At 39.7% G+C, this 25,553-nt stretch overlaps 3 protein-coding genes across 5 annotated transcripts; 2 read left to right on the top strand and 1 right to left on the bottom strand.

Annotated features, from left to right (window-relative positions):
* Nucleotides 1-541: 541 nt before the first annotated feature.
* Nucleotides 542-2,808, bottom strand: SpdS (Spermidine Synthase). The gene is made up of 2 exons (XM_001359075.4): nt 2,533-2,808; nt 542-1,373 (listed from the first exon to the last, which is right to left on the bottom strand). The coding sequence occupies exons 1-2, from the start codon at nt 2,664-2,666 to the stop codon at nt 629-631; spliced, it is 879 nt and encodes a 292-aa protein (XP_001359112.3). The 5' UTR covers nt 2,667-2,808; the 3' UTR covers nt 542-628.
* Nucleotides 2,809-3,952: 1,144 nt separating this feature from the next.
* Nucleotides 3,953-5,754, top strand: Calr (calreticulin). The gene is made up of 4 exons (XM_002137581.4): nt 3,953-4,125; nt 4,197-4,301; nt 4,469-4,941; nt 5,169-5,754. The coding sequence occupies exons 1-4, from the start codon at nt 4,038-4,040 to the stop codon at nt 5,718-5,720; spliced, it is 1,218 nt and encodes a 405-aa protein (XP_002137617.4). The 5' UTR covers nt 3,953-4,037; the 3' UTR covers nt 5,721-5,754.
* Nucleotides 5,755-10,500: 4,746 nt separating this feature from the next.
* On the top strand, nt 10,501-20,064 carry ApepP (Aminopeptidase P). Of its 3 annotated transcripts, XM_002137583.3 has the most exons (10): nt 10,503-11,035; nt 12,442-12,645; nt 12,737-12,933; nt 12,997-13,086; nt 13,167-13,348; nt 14,029-14,178; nt 15,721-15,850; nt 17,538-17,715; nt 19,633-19,808; nt 19,872-20,064. In XM_002137583.3, exons 1-10 carry the CDS (start codon nt 10,618-10,620, stop codon nt 19,986-19,988), a joined length of 1,842 nt encoding a protein of 613 aa, XP_002137619.3. In that variant the 5' UTR covers nt 10,503-10,617; the 3' UTR covers nt 19,989-20,064. The 3 variants fall into 3 exon arrangements, 2 of the variants coding, with proteins under 2 accessions (XP_015037633.2, XP_002137619.3); XM_015182147.2 differs by lacking the exons at nt 19,633-19,808; nt 19,872-20,064 and adding an exon at nt 17,764-17,789 and having other exon boundaries at nt 10,501-11,035; XR_004468487.1 differs by lacking the exons at nt 15,721-15,850; nt 19,872-20,064 and having other exon boundaries at nt 10,501-11,035; nt 19,633-19,685.
* The last annotated feature ends 5,489 nt before the right edge of the window (nt 20,065-25,553 follow it).

Consider the following 25,553-nt stretch of genomic DNA (forward strand, 5'->3'; position numbering starts at 1 on the left):
ATGCGAATCACAACGGAGACTACTCAGGCAAGTAGTGTAAGGTTAAGGAGAAGAGACAAGTCGCCTGATACCCGGTTTCCCCAGCCAATGAATACGGACAGTTGGCGGCGAGATTGTTTGTTCATTGTGTTCTTTACTTGTTTTTTTTTCTTAAATCCCTACCTATAGTACCGTTCAGCAGCTTCCGTGCATTCAGCATTCCTTTCTGCTGCTGCCGTGTGGCTTTGTGGCTGCGTTCTGCTCTCTCTTGATCCCCTGCTGGCATGGCGTTGCTGTGGCTGGCTTGTCTTATCGCTTACAGTTCTTTCTGGGCCTCGCCTCTTCCCTTCTTTCGGTTACTGGTGCTTCTCTGTTGTTGCTGGACTTCGTCTTCCTCTCTTGCGGTTGTCACTGCTTCGTTGTTGTCGCTGGGCTGGCTGCTTTCGCTGGGATAAACAACCACGAAAATCAATTGGCGTCTGCCGTGATCATGATAAGAGACTACTCTGGTAGTTAGAGACCCCTCAGGCCGTATAGTACGGATATGAAAGAACTTGGGCTCTCGTGGTTGAAATATTTCAACTTTTATTTATACATAACATTATCAATAAGGAAGTACATATTGACATTTTGGCTATAAGTTTCAAATTTAAATTATGTCCGACATTAAGCTTTTCTGTACCCATCGTGGCAATGCAAAAGCTGCATCATGTACTTCCGGTGTATAGTATTTTAAATTTAGCGCTTCGATATCAAAATTTTTTATTTTATTTACAGAATTAATGAACTTTTGATTTTGGTTCAAAGAACCTATAACAAAACCTATATGACCACAAGGATAAGAGGGAACTGAAGTTATGGCATAGGAAACTTTTGGGAAGTGCTCTTTGCAACCAGACATTGTTTTTTTTATGTAACTCAAGTCTAACCAAAAACTACCTCCTTGAGAGCACACGATTCCATCTTCTTTTAAAGCATGTTTCATTAATTTATAATAGCTTTCATTGAACAAGCTTACTGCTGGACCAATTGGATCCGAGCTATCCGTTATAATCACATCAAATTCATTTTTATGTTTTTTCATGTACTCAAAACCATCGCCAATAGTTAGCTTTAATTTTTCGCTCTTAAACCCGCATGCCATTTCAGGTAAATGTTGTTTTGAAAGTTCCACAACGCGTTCGTCTATTTCTATTTGATGTACTTCTTCAACCAAGGGATGTTTTACAACTTCACGCGCCACGCCACCATCGCCGCCACCAACAATCAAGACTTTTTTTGGATTCGGATGCGAAAAAAGAGGTAGAAATGCTATCATTTCCTGGTACGAAAATTCATCTCTTGACGTGCATTGTATTATTCCATCCAATATTAAGCACTTTCCATATGTTTCACTGAAAACGGAAACAAAAATATAATTTAAAAATCAGATAGAACAGAATATAAATGAAAACGAGGCTAAAAGTGGCCGCTGCTCTATGTGAAGCAGCGGCATACGCCAAAATTCGCACACATTGCACGACGAAGATTGTGTGAGAGAGAGAGAGAGACAGAAAATGTGTTCGCGTAAGGCTATAATAATTATCCGATCGGATGTAGATTCGGCGATCTGCTAGATATGGCCCATGTGAACTCCATGTGACTAGCGCATTAACAAAGAGTAGAAATACTGTCGCGTTAAGAATATATATATGTATATATAAAATGTATGTACTCATCTTACTATTTATGTATATTTTCTTTGGCCAACCGATGCACAGTGCAAAGGAAGGTATTGCGCTGCCGCTCACGTGCAAGTGTGCAAGTTGTTGGCACTAATGCAATAATATATGTATGATGTTCTCGATGTTCCTTACGGCCAGGAGATGAAGATCTTTCACCGCTCAGTCCTTGGCCCTGGGTTGATTTTTATTTAAATATTCATTTACATTATAGTTTACACCCAATAAGTCACCCATGAATTTGATTAAAAATTCACCCGAATATTTAAATAAATAGTCGCTATATAATTTATTGATCTGATCAGAAAAGCACCTTTGTACCTTACGAAACGACGTATAGCGTCATGATGGGACTTTACCTACTTATGCCAGCAGGAAATCATTAAGCATTAAGGAAAACATTAAACCAAACATATATGTACATAAATAAGTTTGAGGTAAATGGTTAGAAATTTGGATTTTACGATGATGGTAAATAACACCAGATCAGTTGAATATTTGATATACAATTGCAAAACTTAATATTCATATTTACATATTTCAATAAGTGGAAGATTTGTTCCAAATATTGGAACTGGAAAACAACCAGGCTGCCAAATTACCACATTAATCAAATTGATACCGTGATTTATTATCTTTTAGTTAAGTTTTTCTTATTGTCAGTTATCCACCTAACTTGTTTCGTACATTCTTTCTTTTAATAAAATTAATAAACTGCCAAAATTATGATACAATCTATTTGACTATTCGATACTGTTTCGTCTATGCGACAGCATCTTATAAGACTGGTGACCCTGCATATTTTACACATGCATACATATGTATAACTCACGTTTCAATTATTTGAATATCTTGGTATTTTGACTTTTCTTTATGAATGACATTTTTTACTTTCAAGGAAAAAGCCTGTCCAGGCCATAGCTCGGCCTGAATTTCACTAAACCAGCCGCAAGATATCGTATCCATTTTATATTAGAAAAACAAAATGAAATTGTACTATTATTGTACTTTATTCAAGTCCCGCCTTTAATAAGAACCAGCTCAACACGTGGCTTGATGTTCAAAGATCTGCATTCTGACTGGATTCTTGACTCTAAATATATTTGAAAAAAAATACTAATACTTTTCCGGTATTTCATGTTTGCTTTGAAAGCATGGAAACACCCAGGCTCAGAACACCTTTTTCAACATTTCAAAAAAAATTTCTTCGTAACATTTGCACACATAGCACATCTTGGGGAACCATTGGAAATTTCGAAAGATGTGAAAAACCGGTTCAAAAGTATTCATAAAAAAACAGGTGATCAAAATAACATAAACAACTCCGTTGAAAATTGAATCAGCTCTATTTATAAGTGTGCTAGCAATATGCTCGAGAAATCCTCGCTTAGTTTTCAGATGCTCATCTCATCTGTCAAAAATTCCAGCCTTTTCCCTCTATGGGAAATCCTTTTTAAAGAAATTATATTAGTTCAATGATTAAAATACCTATTAATGCCAGAAAAAGAACTGATGAAGAGTACGTTCATAAATTAAGTGAAGTGAACACTAGCAAATTTGGATAATATGCCTTGGAAATTACAGAGCTGTTAATGAAAGAAGTTTGCCGCATTGTCAAATTTCAATTCTTCATCTACCATTGTAACGACGGCAGAAGAAACTCAGGGAACGAGTTACATGTATTACATGAATTAATACGACCTTTATTTGAACGGTAAAATGGCAAATGGGAAGTCACCGAACGATATCTGACGTTAAAATAAGGCATTTGTTCTGCACCTTAGCTGTTTATGCATAGGTTTTTACAGACAATTCTTATTTATTAATGTACCTATAAAAAAAAACAAAAATATATAGAAAATCGTTTGCTTCCATTTTTCCTGCCTTATTAAAGAAATTTAAGAAACAATTTGTCGAAAATGATTAATTTTGACTTTGAATGCTCCCAGACGGTAAGATAAAAAATTAATAGAATTTTATAAAAATGAACGAAACCCACGACATGAAAAAAAAAACAAATGAGGAAAAGTCGGTTTGGGTAGAAGCTGCAGAGTGTTATAAGGCTGCAACTTTTACAGGAATACCCCAGCTACTATTTATAAAATGCATATCAAAAGCAACACTGGAAAATTATTTAGAATTAAGACATACGTTGACCAATGCTATTGGTCTAATCGTACCCAATCAAAACGCTCCAGCGAAAATTTGAAGTGTCTTATATCCATCTCTTTTTAACACTCTCAAAGATAAATGCTCTGTTTCAGTTATATCTAGCTTGCCGGCATTTAGTAAATCTGCTGGACAAACTTATTTCAGTTGAGTGAGAACATTAACGCGATGTGTTATAGAATTACAATTCTTGCCTTATTGGCAATAGTCGGATTGATAAATGCACACATATATTTAGAGGAAAAATTTGATAATGGTATATAAATCGGCGGTTTTACTTATTTCGCCTGTGAATTGTTTTTCATTCTTTTCATTACTTTATGACAGGAAATTGGGATGATACGTGGATTTATAGCAAGCATCCTGGTAAGGAATTTGGAAAATTTGCCCACTCTTCCGGCTCATTCTTTAACGATGCTGAAGCGGACAAAGGTATGTACCATTTTACAAACATATACATACATATCAATATGATGGTATTTTTAAAATAACACGTAGGCAAATTCTCACCAAATGTGTTTTTATGAATACGCACATAAATATACATATATACAAATATATTTAACTACATAGTTGTGTCCGTTTACATATTCCAATAGGCATTCAAACTTCGCAGGATGCACGTTTCTACGCTGTTTCCCGGAAATTCGATGCGTTTTCGAATGAAGATAAGCCTCTTGTTGTTCAATTTTCTGTAAAACATGAACAAAATATTGACTGTGGGGGTGGTTACGTTAAACTGTTCGACTGCTCCCTAGACCAAACCGACATGCACGGCGAGTCACCCTACGAAATTATGTTTGGGCCAGATATTTGTGGACCCGGTACAAAGAAAGTCCACGTCATTTTTAGCTACAAAGGAAAGAATCACTTGATTAACAAAGATGTAAGATGTAAGGATGACGTGTACACTCATTTTTACACGCTTATTGTAAAGCCTGACAACACCTATGAAGTCTTAATTGATAACGAAAAAGTGGAATCCGGTAACTTGGAGGATGATTGGGACTTTTTAGCACCAAAAAAAATTAAAGATCCTAATGCGAAGAAGCCGGAGGATTGGGATGATAAGGTATGCATATACAAATATAAAACTCCATATAAACCAAAAACTTATCACACCCATCTGCCATTTAAATCACGTTAGTGTTGTTTTTATTCATATGAACATGTTTCCATTAAACAAAACAGTCTATTAAAGTACATATGAATTCCTAGCTCATAGCTCCTAACGTACGCCTTACATTCCAATATGTATTAATATAGTTTTCAAACTTATTTTAATTTATTACAAATCAGCCTACAATTGCTGATCCCGACGATAAGAAACCTGAGGATTGGGATAAATCGGAACATATACCAGACCCAGATGCTACAAAACCAGAAGATTGGGATGATGAAATGGATGGTGAATGGGAGCCGCCTATGGTAGATAACCCTGAGTATAAGGGGGAGTGGCAACCAAAACAATTGGATAATCCCAACTATAAAGGTGCTTGGGAGCATCCTGAAATCGATAATCCTGAATATATACCGGATAATAAGCTTTATTTACGCAAGGAAGTATGCAAATTAGGATTCGATTTATGGCAAGTAAAATCGGGAACCATATTTGATAACGTCCTCATTACCGATGACATTGAGTTGGCATTTAACGCAGCAGCTAATGTAAAAAACACTCAAGCTGGGGAAAAAAAAATGAAAGAGATTCAAGATGAAGTCCAGAGAAAAAAAGATGAAGAGGAGGCGAAAAAGGCCTCTGATAAGGATGACGAGGAGGAAGATGATGATGAAGATGAGAAGGATGAATCTAAGCCAGACAAAGATCAGAGTGAACATGATGAATTGTAAAAGCATTCTAATAAAATAATTCAAATCTTATGTATATTTTGTGTGTAATTGCTTCAGATTTAAAAAAAAATACAAAATCCACAATTACAATCTGTAAGACTTATATTATAGTCATAAAAACAACGTGTATTTTTTTATTATACCCGATATTCAAAATGAGTATGGGGGTATATTAGATTTGTGGTGAAAATGGATGTGTGCAACGTCCATATATATTCGTATATAAATTCGTATATATATTCTTGATCAGCATCAATAGCCGAGTCGATTGAGACATGTCTGTCTGTCCATCCGCAGGGAGGAAAATCTGGTATCCACAAATCTCAGAGACTATTAACGTTAGAGTAACCAAAAATGGTATCCACACTCCGGTTAGATCTCACTATAAAACGTATATCTCAAAATTTCGCCCCACCAGCTTCCGCATACACAATATTGAAGATACAAAAATAAAAACGCACAATCATAGAGAATGACCGTATCTATGAGATTGCTGAATCTGGATCAGATCGGATCATTTTTAAAACCAAAAGGAACAAATCAATTTGCAGCGCCCGACATGTTCAGACACGTTTTCTGTCTCTGCCACACGCACATATTGTCGCTCAATGTAGCCATACTGACTATGTATTTGGTATACATGTAGAGTTGCGGTCGCCGCAGCAACTCACAACGTTCCCCCTCGTTTATAAGTAATGTGATGGACCTATTTCAGGCTGGGGTAAGCTCAGTCACGTCCAGGGATCAATCAACAAGAAATGTGTAGAAGTAGATGGAACTTTGAGGGAAACGTCGGGGTTGGCTTACCTTAGTGAGTGTGGATCAGGGGTGGAGTGGGCGCTGCTCGTCGTGTATGTTAAACGGTGTGCGTGGATTTGGGGTGGAGTAGTGTCGGTGCCTCGGCTAGTTGGAATGAACTTACGCAATTGGATATTATTCTGATAATTAGATACTTCATTACGAATATCATAGCAATTTAAATTGGACTAGTATGATAGCTCTACTGATCGCCGGTATCTTTCGTAAGAGTCTAGTACAACGTCTGTACTCAGAGCCGGGTTTCTGCGTAAGCTGTCTTCTGGTTCTGGCCGGCGTCTATTTATAAGCCTGTTGTTGCTGCGTTAGGGGGGGTCACAAAAAAGTACCGTGAACCGGTGTGTTTGGTCAGCGATGTTGGAGTCGGCGCGTGTCGAGAAGTTATGTGTGGAGGGGGCTTCGGTTTATCATACGTTGGTCATACATTCTGGGGTCTGGCGAATACTTCTTTCAGCCTAGTTGCTTTGCTGGTGGTCGTCTCTGGAGGGCTTCCTGTCCCGGGCGTGACTTCGTCGTATGGGGCGCCGTCGAGCCGGGGTTCCCTTCCTTGCAGGAGGAACGCGGGGCTGAATCCGGTAGTCTAGGAGACGCTTGATTTGATTGCCAGTGACATCTCGGGTAGGAGTTCGTCCCATGTAGCTCATGGGCAGCTTAACGCCCGCGGTCCGTAGGAATGTTTTGAATGATCGGCTGGTGAACTGGGTCCCGTCGTCGCATGCGAATAGTTTGGCCACGCCGAAACTGCTTAGTATCCGTTCTCTGAGGAAAACCAGCAGGATGGTGTTCCCGTGCTTGGACCGTGGTAATGGTCCCACCAGGTCGCATGGTCTTCCTCATCGATGCGTGAAGGGTTTCCAATGGTTGTCTCGATAGCGCGTTTGCGACTACGTTCTGATAGTCGGCCCGACAATGTACGTCGTACTGATATTGTTGCAGCTCGAGCGTCCACCTACTGCTACTGTACCATACGGGCTCTCGAGGGTATTCAGCCACTTTTGTGGGAGGTAGTCGGTGATCACGTTGTATCGGTAGCCTTCGAGGTAGCATAGCAGTTTTCTGATCGGTTTTTTTGGTGGCGGAGTAGCTTTCCTCAGCTTTGTTGAGGCTCGATCTCTTGGGTGAGGACTGCACCCACTCAAAGGTGGCTCGCGTCCGTCTGCAGGGAGAATTTGACATTGAAGTCTGGGCAGGCGAGTATTGTGCGTCTTGTTGCTCTTGGCCCCATGTCCATGCTTTCCCTTTCTTCAGCAGTAGTGACATTGGTTGGACCACGGTGGTAAAGTTTGGGACAAATTTGCGGTACCAACCGGCCATGCCGACGCATTGTCGTAGTTCCATTAGGTTGGTCGGTAGCCTCAGGTTTTTACGGCCGCGATTTTGTCGGGGTCCGTGTGGATTCAGGTATTTTATCCGGTGCTGGAAGAAGGCGCACTTGACCGTGTTGATCAGTAAGTTCGCCTTGCGTAGTCTTGCGAAAACTTCCTTCACGTTGTTCAGCTGTTCCGTGAATTTTTTCCCGACGTTGACGATGTCGTCGAGGTATGCGAGCGCGAATGGCTCCATGTCCGCGCCGATGACGGCGTCAAGGGTCCGCTGAAACGTGGCTCCCGCGGAGTTTAGACCGAAAGCCAACACTTTCCATTGGTATAGTCCTCTGCGGGGTATCGTGAATGCCGTGACTTCCCGGCTGTCTCGGGCCATGCCTATCTGCCAGTATCCGTTTTTCAGCTTCAGGGTCGTCATGAAAGGCGCGTTTCGGAGTCGTTCTAGTATTTAGCTAATCCTGGGAAGCGGGTATGCTCACGTACATTGAGCTGTCGATAATCTACGCACATGCGCCATCAATTGAACAATTGGAGCGCTGTGGGGGCTCCGAGATGGTTCGATTAGATCTTCGGCTATCAGCTGGTCGACCTGTTCGTCGATGATCATGACGTCCCTTGGAGGCCTGCGAGTGTTGGCAGTTCCTCGTCTGGAAACTCCTGTATTTTCGGCGCAATGTCGGGAGGCCATGGGTCGGAGATTCGTTCTGAATCGTCCTCGGACGGATCTTCGATTCCTGGGTCGCAAGTGTGGTCGGTGTTTTCGGGGAGAATCGTTGTGTCGAATGTGCTTGTTGACTCGATTTCGCGCGTTTATTCGCTTATGTGGGAGGCTACCGCGGGGTGTCGACCATAGGAGGGGTGTCCGAGTGGGTCTCGGTGGCGATCTTAGCGTTGGATTGACAGCTAGTTCGGGCAGCGCAGTTTTCCGACATTGCTCCAGGCGTGGTGCTGGGCCACATGCCGGCACTGTGCGAGGGGTTGCCTGGGTGGCGTGTGCCCGGCTTCTCCGCAACGGCGGCAGGCCGCGTGTGGGTGGGGCATAGGGTTGGTGATCGATTACTCGATGCGTAGCTTTCCGGGCTGGAGCGCCGGTTTGTTGTGACCTCCTTGCGGGTTCCGGGGTGTTCCAGTGAGGTTTTCGGAACTGGACCCGATTCATCTCGCCTTCGTTTTTGCGCTCGTTGTGCCGTCGGCCGTGTGTACCTTGGTGGTTGTCCAGGGGGAATGGACGTTACCAGGATATTCCTCTCCTGTATACTTTCGTATTCTGTGGCAAACATCGTGAGTTGTGCCAGGCTTCGCACAATCATAGAGAATGGATCAGATCGGATAATTTGTATAGCCAAAATCAACAAATCAATCTTCGGCTACGCAGCGCCCGACGTCACGCTCAGACTGATTTTCTGTCTCTCTCGCAATCACTCTTTGTCGTTCTGACTAAGCATCGGATGTTAATGTAGAGTTACAGTCGCAGACGTAACTCCCAACATTCCCCCTCGTTTTGTGATTACTAATGTACAGCTATTAAATATATAAACAATACACACAAGTCGAAATTGCATTGATGAAAATCTCGCTATAAACATTTGGCTTGATAGTACTGCGGATATGCGGAGGTTACGAAATAATTATTTTATTATCGACCGGGACAGATCGAAATGGTGCTCTAGTATTATATCTGCAAGTAAAGCGGATCAAACTGAAAAATCTTCTAGAGATTGTTCGGAAAATGCTTGAACAAACCAACTTCCAAACAGAGCTGCTACATTTTTTAAGAAGTCCAAAGAGTAATGTTTATTGTACATTTATGGATTGTTTTATTATAGCCAATAATATAGTATATTTAAAATTGTGAAAATTTCACAGTTCACACCAAAACGTAACTTTATGCTTCTCATCTCATATTCTCATTCCCAATCTCATATTTTTGTCAAAACATATATTGTGTGTACTAACCCATCAAAGATGTTCTGCGATTGTTTAATGTTGACCCGGCGGTAGCCGAACGCCAGATCCGATCCCCATGGGACGGGATATTCTGTGTTCGACGTGCCACATTTTCGTTCTATGGCTGGCACATCTATACATACAGTCTATGGTTAGAGCTTTAAGTGAATCCGTTGATAATAGAAAATTTGTTCGGCCATATTGGATCCGATATTTCAAGTTTTTAAAATCTGAATTCAAATTCGTAATTAGCGACTCCTAAAACCCTTGAGTAAAGAGTTTTAAGTGTGTCCGACATAATGGTTTTTTAGGTTGTTTAAAAATAGATCAGAGCTCCATACAAAACCAAAATTTTTTAGTAGTTTATATATTCATAGACATTCTCACTCATATACATTACCCATAAGGTATCAATCTCAATCTCATTATCTCATGGTCTCAATCTTGTCTATTAACAGCTGTTTAGCTTAAAAGTTTGTTGCTACAACTATATCAACTGGCAAAACTTATACAAGGAAGATAAAACGATAAAAACGGAAATAAAACTATTGCACATGCGGCTTTATGATTGCCTTCTTGAAGAAAATAAGCCTGGTGAGTAGAGCTCCAATATCAGAGAACTAGAGAAGTGAACAGTGAACTGAACTAGTTCACTTTGAACATCCCTAATGGATTTACGAACAAATATATAAATATCTATTGACATACATATGTTTGGACCTGTATGTGCGATAGAGATTTACAACAGAGTTATCTTATCGTAATACGCAGAACTGTCGATAATTTTTTCATTTAGTTGATTCTTGGTGATGATGAAGGACACAACAATAATTTTGACAAAATTACGAGAGCTAATGCAACTAGTTCGAGTTCGAGACATCAGTTGCATTTCGGCTTATATTGTTCCTTCCGATGACGCTCATCAGAGTGAATATCAATGTCAGCATGACGAAAGACGCGCATTTATATCAGGGTTCGACGGCTCAGCTGGAACAGCTGTTATCACACGTAATAGTGCTCTATTATGGACAGATGGTCGATATTATCAACAAGCTGAAAAACAACTCGACTCAAATTGGATACTGATGAAAGATGGTTTGACAACAACTCCTTCATTAGGCGTATGGCTCGCCCAAAATCTTCCAAGAGGCAGTGCTGTTGGCGTGGATCCCCGTTTATTTTCTTTCCGGTTATGGAAGCCTATAGAAAACGAATTGAATTCATCAGGTTGGTAAACAGAAGTAGTAATATTTGTTATACCCGGTACTCGAACACCGGTACTGATGACAGTGAATGTCCAGAAGGAAGTGTTTCCGGCCCCATAAAGTATATACAACTTCAAACGCGAATTAAAGGGACTTATAATAAGGAAGGAATAATTCTACAAAGTGGAAGGAACAACCGTATACAATTTCTAGTGACTCTAATAGGAATCGTGAAGTTTATGCGGCTTAAAAGATCAGTGCTGTCTATGTCACCCGTGATCAAGTAGTGCACAAAAATCACACCAAGCATTTTTCTACGGTTAACGAAGGATGGAAGGTTTACTAATAGCAGTGCTTTATAAACCCAAGCACGCCCATGGCCTTATTTACCATGGTAGAAGTGTGTTCTTTAAACTTTAGCTTAGCGTCTAATATAACACCAAGATCATCCACCAGGGTAAATATCTTAAGAGAACCACCGCAAAGGGTATAGGGTGCCAGCAAGGGGCTAGAACGATGAAATGTCATAACTTTGCATTTCGAGGCATTAAGGTGTTCGAGGTATTAAGGTGTATATTATTTCTAGAACACATTTTTCAGTTTAATAAAAATAACTACTATAAGTATGTATGTATCTACTATAAGTACGCGGGGACTTACTTATCAAGTATAAGATTACTTAACAATAAAGATTAATCTCTCAGCACAATAGAGTGAACAATATTCTTAGTTAGTCCGTCTTTAGCCAACACATATAGTTAGCTACATATAGTTGTCCGTGGGAAAAGTATGGTGTTTAAAAATCTAAGCCACATACAGACAGTGTCTGCTCTGTTACGGGATCTCGTTGTTTATTGTTTACACAATATCCGTCTTGTCCCTTCCAGAAAATTTGTGGATATTGGAGAGCGTCATATGAACTATCACTAATAAACTGAAGATCATTATTTCTTCTTCGAATCACGACTTGTATATATTCTCTCCAGCTGGTGTTCTATCAGGATTGATGACAATAGCGTGATTGTCACTTTGTAGTTTAAGCATGTGTGATTTGAATTATTTCAATAATTCATTGTGCTTAATTCACTTAACAGAGCGGCCAGCTCGCTTACAATACGCCTGGCAAAATATGAATTGAGATTATGATAGTCGCAACGTGCATCCACTCGATTGGCGAGTGCACGGTCGGAGTCCTCAACAAATCTAATGTACTATAAAAAATGTCCCAAACGGTTCGAACGATTTTTATGAAAATGTTATCAAAAACAGCAAACAGCGATACCAAACGACATAAATTTCATTAATCATAACCTCACATTCATACGAAAATATACTAAGTACCGGGCATAAAATAGGGCCGCGGCCCTTGCCGTGGCTCACAACGTATCCGCTCGATTTTTAATTTAAATTTTGTAATTTTATTTGTAGATTGTCATTTGGTCCCAATTGAAAATAATTTAATTGATGAAATCTGGGGAGAGAATCAGCCACCACAAACCTTTAATCCTATAAAAACTTTAAAATTGGAGTATGCCGGAGTCACAGTTGCGAAAAAATGGGATCTCGTTCGTGAAAAAATGCAGGAAAAAAAAGCGGATGCTCTTATTGTTAGTGCTCTTGATGAAATTGCTTGTAAGTTAAAATTGTATTTTAATTTAATCTATTCGATTAAAATTCCCATCTATAAAATATTAACAAAGCAATATCTTTATACAATACACAGGGTTCTTAAACATGCGGGGCTCGGATATAGACTTTAATCCAGTTTTCTTTGCATATATGATTATAACAAAGGATCAGTTGTTAGCGTTCGTCGATTCTGAAAAATTGCCCACAGACTTTTCTAGCCATCAAACCGAAAACGAAGTACAAATAAAAGTTCTTCCCTATTCGTCAATAGGCCTGGAAATAAGTCGCATTGTAAGATTAAATCCACTTAAAATATGTTATTTTAAACAAAAATAAATATTGGTGTATCTTCAGGTGTCGACTAAGGGTAGAAAAATTTGGATTTCTCCTACAAGCTCCTACTATTTAACAGCGCTTATTCCAAAATCGCAACGTCTACAGGAGGTGAAAATTACAGACATATCTATATAACTACAAAACTTTTGCAGATAAGATTTATATTTTTTTATTTCAAATTTACATAGGTTACACCAATTTGTTTATTAAAATCAATTAAAAATGATGTGGAGATTAAAGGATTTGTGAATAGCCACGTGCGGGATGGTATTGCATTATGTCAATACTTTGCTTGGCTTGAAAACCAATTAGACCATGGTGAAAAAATTGATGAAATATCTGGAGCTGATAAGCTAGAGTCTTTCCGCCGGTAAGTTCTTTAGACAGTAAACTTTTTAAAATACTTAATTGGTGAAGAAGGAAAAGAATTTAGAATGCTCTAATCAACACAATGCTAACAGCGGCTTCTCGGACTAGGCTCTTGTGTACTAATTAGGAAACAATATTGATCTAATTCAACACGCCGCAAGTAATTGAAAGAAATCTCTAAAAATTAAAATATCTTGTGAATAAACACAAATTTTTAAGATGTACAGTTAAAAGGCAATAGTTATTTGAAACTAAATACTTCAATAAGTTCCGACTGCTTAAGTACACTATGCAACACTATATTTACGCTTCAAACCAAACTGACTTACTGATAGATTTGGGCCTTAAAATTTTTGAATGAATTAGGATTTTTGCCCATGGTGTGATTGGTATTTTTAAAATGTTTTTTCAGAGATTTAACATAACTTAAGGTTCTTACTTTTGGTGGTATTGAACTCAGCTTTTCAGAATTGCAAAGTTCTGTGTGATCTGCTCTGTGGTCGGATTAACGTAGAGCACCTCCGGGGTGGTCTGGGGGCTGAAACACTCAATATAAACCGCTTCCTTAAAAAGATTAAGAGTTTTATACCAATAGGTACATAGACATATGTTTTTATGATATTAATATTATATTGTTGAAATATTTCGTGAATTTACGTATTATTTTTTTTTTTTATTTAGAACACAGGATAAATATGTTGGCTTGAGCTTTCCGACAATTAGTTCATCAGGTCCCAATGGCTCTATTATTCATTATCATCCGACGAGTGAAACAAAGAGAAATATAACCCTTACTGATATATACTTATGTGATTCAGGCGCTCAATACTTGTAAGTACAAATAATAAATAAAACAATGATTTATTACCTGTCACAATAATTAATTTCGAAATTACACTACTCGAAATTAAATAGGACATAATCTGGACTTATCTGAAACTGCCACGCCGAAGTAGTTTTCATTGCAAGGTTTCGGTTTCTTCTTTCCAAATTTTTTATAGCGTCGGTCGCAGCTGATTTCACTAAATAAATTAAAATTATTTTAAATATTTTTGGCGAGACGTGAAAGACTAAGTATACAATTTTAATAAATCAAATAAAGAAGTTCGTTCTCTTTCGTAGTGACCAGATGTGTTTTTGTTTTGCGCTTCGCATTTTTTCTTCAATTTTGTTTAACAAAAGCAAAAACTCTTTAATTAAACATTAAATCATTAATCTATTTTTAACCGCGAGTGAAAGCTTTTTAAATATGTAAAAATATAATTTAAATATTTAATCGTGCGTCGGTTTATCGTGTGTTTTGTGTTGTTGCTTTTCGTGAGAACAAAAGAACATTGCACTTAGCCTTCTTGTCGTAGCTAAATAACTGTTTTTTCTTTCTCGCTCACGAAACTTTCTGTGCAGCAGTGCCGTCTTATTAGCTTTTGATGCAACCGCTCTCCTCTCAGTTTTTACTGACTTTGCTTTAAGAATTTCTCTGGCTGTGGCTGTAACACTATGCAACCAAACCCAAACCGATAGATTTGGGGCTTTAAAAATGTTTAGTGATCAAATTTTGGTTGTTGGTGTCGTTTTCTTTCAATTTTTTTAAGTCTTATTTTTTTTACTGGTTTTTAGGGTTGCCCTGTTTTTTTTTACCAAAATTAAAGAATAATACAACTGGATGCATTAAAATTTTACAAAAAAGTTTTAAACATTTTTGGAAGTACAAAATTGTGTTATTTTTTGAAAAAAAACCGTTGTATTTCGAATAACAGAATTTAAAGGAGAATTAAACGCCCAATTAATAAACATATCAAAGAACAAAAAGAAAGCACAATATATTACATTTTATTAACTTTTCCTGAGTTTTAAAGTAAAAATATAACAAAAAAATACACCATAAAATTTTCAATGTTTTTCCGGTAAAGACAAATATTTTTGTAAGCCTCGTTAATAAAAAGCACACATTTTTTTTATTTTAAAAATCTAAAATTTTGTTCAATATGTTCAGTTAAAAAAAAAATATTCTTCACTTGTAGGTCTCACGCAGTAAGCTCAGCGACCCTGTGCCGCATTTTCATCCAACGTTATGGTGTTTACCGAGATCTGGTTAAAACCAGACATTCTTAGTCTGTAGTTTTGGCAGTTCGGTACACCAACTTTTAGAAATGATTCTCATTGCAGTGGACTTAAAGTTCACAGTCTAGGTTTTTTTAATTAAATTTCAAAGTTTTTGCTGTTTAGAGACGAAGGATAGACAAAAACAGGCATGAAGTAACCCGTACGGTTGTACCATTATTGATATTATTCAACCATTTTGATTTACTTAATTATTTTTTAAATCAATATAAATTATTTTATTCTAATTTTTTCATTTACAAATTATTGTAGGGATGGTACAACGGATGTGACAAGAACTTTTCATTTTGGCATACCAACTGAGTTTCAAAAAGAAGTATATACCCGTGTCCTCAAAGGCCAATTAACGTTTGGGTCTACAATTTTTCCAGCAAAAGTTAAGGTACACCCATATACAAATATAATCGGTAAAGTTAAGAGTTTCAACATAGTCGTGCCGCTCAGAAAATGGTGCTACATATGTACATATATGCCGCGGCTCTACTTTTATACCCGGTACTCAGTCAGTATACAACTAATTTTTGTAAATTTTGTTACCTGTACATTATATTCAATCAGAATTTGTATTGGAACCCAAGACTGCCGCAGTTTTTTGGATCGAAAAGGGACGAGTTGATTTATTGATTAATGAAAGAATGGGGAAATCCATTCCAGGACGCGATCTCAATTTTGCTCGCACTTGTCATACGAAAAACATATAAGCATTTCCGCGGTCACTCACACGACTTTCGGAAGCAAAATAAAACTTTAAATGTTAAATAAATCAAACAAAATTAAATTTTGTACACTTCACCACTAATTTTTTTTTTGTAGTATTTTGAGAGTACTATCCATGGTAAAAATAATTGAGAGCCTCCGGTTTTTTTCTTTTGAGGTAAAAGCCACAAAAGAGCGGTCACTCACGCGACTTCAAATAGAAATGGCTTTAGACATCAATGCTAATAATCGGCAAACTCTGCGAATTGTGTGCAAATTTTGAACTTGAATTATTTTTGACATAAATACGAAATATGAAGCTTTATTAGTAGTTATATGAATTTTCAAAATTTGGCCTGCCCTTTTTTTGCGAAGGATTCTTCTGGGTCACTCACGCGACGTCACTCACGCGACATTTTTTCCAATGCAGTTTTGTGTGCAATTATATTTATAATAATAGTCATTACATTAATATATAAGCTAAGAAGAGGAAGAAAAAATAAAAAAACGATATCCACGAGCTGCAAACGACTAAAAAAAAATCGATGTTACAGAAGAAAAAAAATTTATTTATTTTAAATTCGTTTTTGCTTAACATAATATAACATTTTTGAGAATAAGCGGTGTGTTTTTTTTTTGTTTTCATTGAAAGAAGCTAACAATAACTAGGCAAAAATAATTTTTTTTGAAGGGATTGCACTTACGGTCACTCACACGACAAACTTTCGCAATGAATAAAAAAACCACTATTGGAAAAAATCGTTATTTAAATTTGTTTTACTGAATGTTGAACCAACTTCATTCAAGATAGGTGTCTTATTTTGACACCATTTGCTCTTCCAAAATTTGGCCAGATCATTTGGTGGTTCAAAGCTAAGAAGAAGAATAGGCCCCATAACTCTTACAAATCATCCCAATGTGCCATCCTCATCTTCCCGTTTTGTTTCCACCTTTCCAAAAAACTTCTCTTAGTAACCTATCAGAATGTTAGAGGCTTACGTAGTAAGCTCAGTTTTAATTTTAATTTAATTTTTTATTTTAATACTCTAAATCAGGAAAAAAATTCAATCCGATCAATATTATAGCTGCTATAGAAACCATTGGCCAAATATCGGCCAAAGTCGGCACCTCTAAACGATGTCGAATGGGGCTGAAACTTTATATTTTTTGTACTTTTTTGTACTTTACACGCGACAAAAAAATTCGGTTGTAAAGCTGTAGATGCCGTGTGAAAATTTTTTCACAGTAAGAAGTTAGAAGAATGATCTACTCAACCAAGCGTACAACCTAATTTTTGACTCGTGTAAAGTACATTTAACATTAACTTTAATATATTTTTTTAAATTTAATAATTATATTTATCAATTTTTCAGGGGCAAGTTCTTGATACCCTTGCTAGGAAAGCTCTTTGGGATATTGGCTTAGACTATAGTCATGGCACTGGTCACGGCGTGGGGCACTTCTTGAATGTACATGAAGGTCCTATAGGCGTTGGGATACGTCATATGCCTGATGATCCCGGTCTTCAAGAAAATATGTTTATTTCGAATGGTAAGTGGTTACGACTTAGTGGACTGTATTATTGTTTATTCTTTACAGTTTATAGTTAAACTATGATAAGTTTAACTGTATAAAAAGAATAATTTACATATCAACTAGAAATTTCGAATAACTCCACGAGAAGAACTCGAGCAAAAGAAAGAAAGATTCCGCGAATTACTGGTCCCAGTGCAAAAACGGAAGGCATCGTGTATGCGTGGGCGTGTGCGAGAAGCGGGCTTGGCTATGAGTGCGAGAGCGATTCAGTTAGGTTTTGGACATAAGTAATAACAACACAACTATGCTCATAAAACTAGGTGCTTAAGCGGGAAAATACAATGATGAGCATATGAATAGAGAAAGATATATTATGAATGAAATTAAACTAAAGAAAACTCAAATAAGCCAATTTCTCAACATACCAGCCCCCCTGAACGACAAGGGAATCACAGCAATTTTCGTGATGGGTCACTGGTACAATCCCCGAGCAGTTTTTACATTAACCACTCGAACCCTAACGCTTTGGCCAGGATGAACTTTGGTGATTCGTCCTAGCAGCCACTTGCTATCCGGTTGATTCGGCTCCTTCAGCACCAAAAGCGTATCTACTGTAAGGTTGTTGCATTGCAAACCATTTCCTGCATTGCAAAGAAGCAAGGTAGCCTTAACGTTTCCAGAAGCCTTGAACCCTGGCTTGCAGCTATCTTCAATGCTGCAGTCTGTTGATATTGAAACGCGGCTCTGGCACCGACATGTGAGGTTGACCTGTAAGAATCGTTAAATCGCTGACGAGGTCTATATGAATTGCTATATGACACACAAAAATAAGCAAAACCAAGCTTTGCCAAACTTTGGTGCCCGACCTTCTGATGTCTTGATGGTAAGATCAGCCATGAGTTGTGGGATAGTACTTTTGCGCTGGGTGAAAAAAATTTTGCACTACAATACAATTTTCCGGACTATGTTTCGGGCGCCAAAAATTCAAGTTTGAAACATAAATTCCACTCCAGCGTAACCTACAGTAAAAAATCTGTTTTTTAACGCGAGTGTATGCCTATTGTTTTCATAAAAACTTAATTATACCCGATACTCAAAATGAGTATTGGGGTATATTAGATTTTTGGTAAAAGTGGATGTGTGTAACGTCCAGAAGGAATCGTTTCCGACCCCATAAAGTATATATATTCTTGATCAGCATCAATAGCCGAGTCGATTGAGCCATGTCTGTCTGTCCGTCCCTATCAGAGCCTAGTGGTCAAAGACTATAAGAGCTAGAGCACTGACATTTTATATCCGGACTTCTGTGATATGTCACTGTTACAAGTATATTTAAAAACTTTGTGGCATCCACAATTTCAAAGATACAATCGTAGAGGATGACTATATGTTCTAGAGTGCAAAATCTGAACCAGATCGTATAATTATTACAGCCAGAATCAAGAAAACAATTTTATTCTTTTTCGCTCTGTATATCTCCAACACACAGGTTTCGTGGTCGGCTTTGCCGATTACAAAATGTGAGTTAAAGGATCTCAGAATCTATAAGAGCTAGAGCAACCACATTTGGTATCCACACTCCTGTGATATTGGACCTTGACCATTTCGTGTCAAAATTTTGCCCCACCGGCTCCACAATGGACAAAAATCAGTTGCATTTACAATATTGCAGATTCGAGAAAACTAAAAACGCACAATCATAGAGAATGCCCAGATCTATCCGGTTTCTGAACCTGGATCAGATCGGTGGATATATTTTTTTCTCCCACGTAAAAATGATAAGCAGACACTAATTTTTCACGTAGGCAGACCTGTGAGACAATCGTCGCGAGTTAATCGATTTCTCTGAATATGTTTAATTTGGGTCTTGTAGCTTTATAAAGTCGAAAATATAACAAAAAAACATTTTTTTTTTTTTTTTTTTTTTTTCAGAGCCAGGGTTCTATAAGGATGGGGAATTTGGAATACGCATTGAAGACATTGTGCAAATTGTTCCAGCACAATCAACCTATAATTTTTCAGACCGTGGAGCCCTAACTTTTAAAACCATTACTATGTGCCCAAAACAAACTAAAATGATTATTAAAGAACTCTTAACTGATCTTGAGGTAAGGTTTCAAAATCAATGTTTTCGTTTTTTTTTTAATATGCTGCTAATGGTTTTTTTTTAGATCCATTTGATAAACAGATATCATCAACAAGTTTGGGATAACCTTTCGCCGATATTGTCCCAACAAGGCGACTCTTTTACTTTATCTTGGCTAAAAAAAGAAACGCAGCCAATTTAATATTATTTTATATATTTAAATATATTTACCTCACTTCTTATCCGAGCTATATAATAAAAAGCTTTTTTATACTTCATTTTCTGATTGAATCTTATTTTCTTAGGGACGAGTAATAAGTTTTCACTTCTTAATCGAATCCTATTTGATTGAGGTGACAAACGTTCTTAAAATTAACTACAACAGTAAGAACAGCATAACAGTCAAGCCAATCAACGCCTTGAAAAGCTTGAAAAATAGTTTCTGAATTGGCCAACACGATTAACTAATGGGATGGATCTAATCTTTAGTCCCAGAACAACGTTTCAGACTCTCAATGCATCCACTAAATGTTCTTATCTGGAATGCTAGCGGCATTGCAGGGAAAGCAAAAGAAATTGAGCTTTTCGCGCACAACAACAGCGTTGACCGAGATCAGAATCAAAAGAGGGGTAGCTAAAAAATACAAAAATACGCCTTCTATTCAGCCTTCAAACCTTCGCGGAATAATAATAGCGTTGGTGGAGTGGCGATTTTAATGAGGACCTCGCCTCGCCATTTTCCACAAAGGGTCATTGAGACACGCAGCATGCAAATGTCAGCAGTAAAAGTAGCCACAGGACTGGGCGATGCTGAGTTCAGCGCCATTTACTGCCCTTCCAGAGTCAGGAGGAAAGACATTACTTCGACGCACTTCGTGCTTGCGGGCAAAGGTATTTGGTTGGTGGTGACTGAAATGCCCGACACTGGCTGTGGGGAGACACTTACAATTCCCTTAGGGGGCGAGAGCTAGCGTAAGCCATCTCTGCCACTGGCGCGAAGATCCTTGCAACTGGATCACCAACCAGGTATCCATATGTACTCAATCACACGACATCCTGCATAGACTTCGCAGTGCATCATGGTATTCCGGATTCAAGAGCAACAATAAGTCGGAGCTGGGATCTGGACTCCGACCATCTGGCCCTAGTCATCAGCATTGACACAGATGGCATTATAGAAAATCCAACCCCTCGTCTAGTCACCAAGCACACTGATCTGCTCGCCTTTAGGCAACATTTGGAAAGGTCGATCCAACTGAACGTCACGCTAAACGCTGCGGAAGATATCGAGATGGCTGTGGATAACATCACAGAGAGTATATACGTGGCTGCAGCTCCCTCAACGCCTTCGCATCAACGGACAACGGACATGGGACCGAATTCTATGGAACCGGGCTGCCAAGCAACTTCGAAACACACTAAGAGAACTTCGAAGCAACTTCTTTGAACGAAAGCTTGCTTCAATGGATTACACCGTGGATGCTGGATATTCGCTTTGGAAGACCACTAAATCTCTTAAGAGACAACCGTTCAGATAGACCATCTGGTTCAGACAAGTTCAATTCACATATTCGCGCGCTCCATGGTTTGGGCACCACTGAGCAGATCGCAGGATTCATCGTCGTGCAGGAGCTTCTCCGAAAACTGGATCCAGCGAGCCAAGAGAAGTGGGAGGAACGATTCAACGACCCCGCATTCGCAAACTGAATTCCGCCGTGGGAATCTATGGCCTCGTTCTTGGATCAGCGATGCAGACCATTGGAGACGATGGACTTTTCTATGGCAAGCTATGCGCTGAGCAGTTAGGTGGGCAGAAGTAGAAAGCATAATAATTCCACATATAAATCCACATCGATTACTTCAGTGCACCTCGAGCAACTGTCATACCTGCGGGGGTAGACACCATACCCTCCTACCGCAGTCCAAGGGAAATCAGCGCCGTATACTCCATCTCAGTCTGCGCTGTCTGAGTCTACGCCGCGGCCAAAGAAAGGCGAGGAAAACACCGAGAACCGAAATCCAATGGCACCGACGCAGCAACGGCAGAAGAGAAACGCCGAGAACAGCGAGCCGACCGCATCAACGCAGCAGCGGCAGAGGAAAAGCGCCGAAACGGCAAACCAACAGCAGCAACGGCAGAATAGAAACGCCGAAAACCAAAACCAAGCAACGACGCGCCAGCAGCGAAAAAGAGAGACACCGGCGCTGCGTAGACGCCGATAGAGAGCGGGAACGACGGCGGCAGCCCTCTGCCGCAGCGAGAATGACGACGCTGGCCGCCCACGCTGACGCTGTATCGGCAGAGTTCTGAGCTGGGAAAACGAGGAGATAGAGAAAAAGTCGATTGGAAAAGCCCAGAGGAGCCAGACGTGCCCGCGGAAAGTTCGAGTGGTTCGCGAAAAGTTAAAATACGTGGCGTACGAGATCCACGCCGACGCGATCAGTGGTACGAAAAAGATCCTGCTCCGACGCCGCACTTACGGAGGAGAACAAGCTTTCGACGATGGATGTAACAAAAATATAGCCTGGCCACCAACAATCTATACACTAGTGAAACTGGATGTCCGGGGCTTCGCCTTCTCTGCACATCCTTACGCCTCTGACCCGAGTCTCCTCTTGGCCCGCCCACGTATGCGTATTCGTATCCGTATTCGTTACAGATGTCCGTCGGTACCCCGCGTGGCTCCCTCCAGTAGTTCGTAGCCCGGCAGAATCCCGAGGCCGCTGTCCGGCGATTGCCTAGGCGTTCGCGGCGACACCTGTTGGCGCTCCCGCGTGATCCCCCTTCCGTAGTTTGTAGCCCAGCAGGATCCCGAGGCCGCTGTCCGGCGATCGCCTAGGCGCTCTCGGTGACACCTGTTGGCGCCCTGTATGATCCCAGTAGACCGACAGGGTCCCGTAAGTAATGTCCGGCGATAGCCTAGGCACTCTCGGTGATACTTGTCGGTATTTCCGCATAGCAAAGCCCCCTGCCGCTTCGTAGTAATTCTTAGGCCGAAAGGGTCCCGTAAGTGTTGTCCGGCGATAGCCTAGGCACTCTCGGTGATACCTGCCGGTATTATCGCATAGCAAAGCCCCCTTCCGCTTCGTAGTAATTCTTAGGTCTACAGGGTCCCGTAAGTACTGTCCGACGATAGCCTAGGTACTCTCGGCGATACTTGTCGGTATCTCCGCATAGCAAAGCCCCCTTCCGCTTCGTAGTAATTCTTAGGCCTACAGGGTCCCGTAAGTACTGTCCGGCGATAGCCTAGGTACTCTCGGCGATACCTGTCGGCCCTGTCGGCTCGCACAACTGTAAACTCGGAATTGAGGCGCAGCAACTCCGGTTAGAAATACCCGTTGCGGCTTGCGTCCCACACCCGCCGCAACTGTACACACCGGTGGAAGTGCGACTATACTCTCCCCGTGAGGGCGGCTGGAAACAGGTCCTGGCACGGTCATGTTTTTGCCAGGAGGATGGCGAATGGTAGTCGGGCGGAGAGATGAAAACATCAAGGCAAGGTGAAAGCCATCGAGTGCCAAGACACTCGCTCTGCGGCCCTATACATGAAGTCGGTGGCTGCTCTAAAAGAGGTCTATCCAGTCGCCCGAGAGCCAGAGCATGGGTCTCGGCGAAACGTGGAGAACCTGAGATAATACTCAGTCTACTGCAGGTCCGCAACCCCCACCTTCCCCCAGCCATTGGAAGGTGGCCAAGGTAGAGGATATCCAGGGGCAGAGGCGCCAGATAAAGGTGACCATATCCAGGCAAGCAGAGGTCGAGCCAAATCCGGAGCTGCCGGAGATCCCGAAAGAGGGAGCCTCGTGTGAGGAGGCCAACAAATAACAGCTTTTATTTTACTTCCCGCTCCCTAGTGTACCATACACAGAAATTAGCATCATCATCAATTAAAAAAGAAGCATAGTCCAACAATGTATAATTTTAACGTCAAAAATAGATAAATATGCAGACTAATTTAAATTTTCCAATCCGTGTTTTGCACACCGTAATCATCTGCTTAATCAGTTTGTATTTATTTTGATAAGGAAAAATTGTAAATGGCTAACAGATATGATGATAGGGAAGCAACATGCAAAAATCGCAAAGAAACGTGTGGTCTTGGAACATCCAAAATGGATGGTGGACTAACTGGGAAATTTTCGCAACGCAAAACCTTACGGACCATCCCCGACATGAATGGAGGATGGCCGTCAGTGTGAATAGCCTATTAGGACACATTTTGTCAGCACCCTTGAATCGTTCCGTGTAATTTTGGCTGGAAAACATTTGACGCAAGCGCAGTAGTTTTTAAATATGGACTGTGTAAAATGTTAAACATATATTAGTATACAAAATACAGTCAGCAATGCAAATGCTAAAACGGGTGTTCCCAAACGTGCTGTACATATTGTATTACAAAATCTTGACGAAATAAAACTAAACAACAAAAAATGTTCTTTTAATTGTATAAATATATCTAAATAAATATAGGAATATACAACATTGCACGCACAAAGTTTACAGACATATACATACATAGGCCTATTTTCATAGATATAAATGATAAAAATGGTTTTACACAAACGGAATTCATTGATTTGTCGATTGAGTTAAAATGTGTATAAAGTATAAATAAGTGTAGAAAAATTCATATATATATGCATATATATATATATACATATTAATATATGTATGTATTTATATATGCATATGTATACTATACTTTTGGCCGGAGCTTCAAGATTATAGGAGTAATTAGATTCGATTAGATGTAAATACGTACATATGTGCATATGTATGTACATATATAACAGTTAGAAGGAAGCAGATTGCAGTCTGACAATTGAATATGATTGTATTATTATTAGAGACAATCGTTCCTCTGTCTCACACACACTTACCCTCGTCCAGAGAGAGAAAGTAAAATATGACTTAGTACGTACCATGATGCAATTATACTAGGTGGTCTCGAGTGAAAGGCACATTATATAGTAAGTGTGAGTGAGACGGCATATGTTGATGTTGATAAAACCTTAACAGGCCCGTGGGGTTTAACTTCTAATTCTGTGATATTTTTATACCCGATACTCAAAATGAGTATTAGGGTATATTAGATTTGTGGTAAAAGTGGATGTGTGTAACGTCCAGAAGGAATCGTTTCCGACCCCATAAAGTATATATATTCTTGATCAGCATCAATAGCCGAGTCGATTGAGCCATGTCTGTCTGTCCGTCCGTCCGTCTGTCCGTTTGTCCGTCCCCTTCAGCGCCTAGTGCTCAAAGACTATAAGAGCTAAAGCAACGATGTTTTGGATCCAGACTTCTGTGATATGTCACTGCTACAAGAATATTTAAAAACTCTGCCCCGCCCACTTCCGCCCCACAAAGAGCGAAAGTCTGTGGCATCCACAATATTGCAGATTCGAGAAAACTAAAAACGCAGAATCATAGATAACGGCCATTGCTGAATCCATTGCTGAATCTGGATCAGATCAGATCATTTTTATAGCCAAAAGGAACAAATCAATTTGCACTGGCTACGCAGCGCCCGACGTCGCGCTCAGACTGATTTTCTGTCTCTCTCGCACGCACTATTTGTCGTACAATAACAATTACAATGCTTAAATTTACTTCCTAATTCATTCTTCGGCGGCTGGCCCGAACATACTCCCCCTGTTGGGAGCTAGTTTTCCAACAGATTCCTTAAGGGGCAGCAAACAAAGCCAAGTGACGGGCCTCCTGATGTTTCCTGAGGAAAGCTTCGTTAGGTCAGGCTCGAGAATTTGT

The sequence above is a fragment of the Drosophila pseudoobscura genome, chromosome 2 (assembly GCF_009870125.1).
Source record: "Drosophila pseudoobscura strain MV-25-SWS-2005 chromosome 2, UCI_Dpse_MV25, whole genome shotgun sequence".
Classification (NCBI taxonomy): Eukaryota; Metazoa; Arthropoda; class Insecta; order Diptera; family Drosophilidae; genus Drosophila; species Drosophila pseudoobscura.

What these genes read in the sequence shown, in the direction of transcription:
- SpdS (XM_001359075.4), bottom strand. Translation starts at nt 2,666, where the DNA reads ATGGATACGATATCTTGCGGCTGGTTTAGTGAAATTCAGGCCGAGCTA. An exon ending in GATATTCAAATAATTGAAAC is followed by an intron (nt 1,374 to 2,532) that starts GTGAGTTATACA and finishes TTCCGTTTTCAG; the next exon opens with TGAAACATATGGAAAGTGCT.
- Calr (XM_002137581.4), top strand. Translation starts at nt 4,038, where the DNA reads ATGTGTTATAGAATTACAATTCTTGCCTTATTGGCAATAGTCGGATTG. An exon ending in CGATGCTGAAGCGGACAAAG is followed by an intron (nt 4,302 to 4,468) that starts GTATGTACCATT and finishes ATATTCCAATAG; the next exon opens with GCATTCAAACTTCGCAGGAT. An exon ending in CGGAGGATTGGGATGATAAG is followed by an intron (nt 4,942 to 5,168) that starts GTATGCATATAC and finishes ATTACAAATCAG; the next exon opens with CCTACAATTGCTGATCCCGA.
- ApepP (XM_002137583.3), top strand. Translation starts at nt 10,618, where the DNA reads ATGATGAAGGACACAACAATAATTTTGACAAAATTACGAGAGCTAATG. An exon ending in AAGCTAGAGTCTTTCCGCCG is followed by an intron (nt 13,349 to 14,028) that starts GTAAGTTCTTTA and finishes TTTTTTATTTAG; the next exon opens with AACACAGGATAAATATGTTG. An exon ending in AAATATGTTTATTTCGAATG is followed by an intron (nt 17,716 to 19,632) that starts GTAAGTGGTTAC and finishes TTTTTTTTTCAG; the next exon opens with AGCCAGGGTTCTATAAGGAT.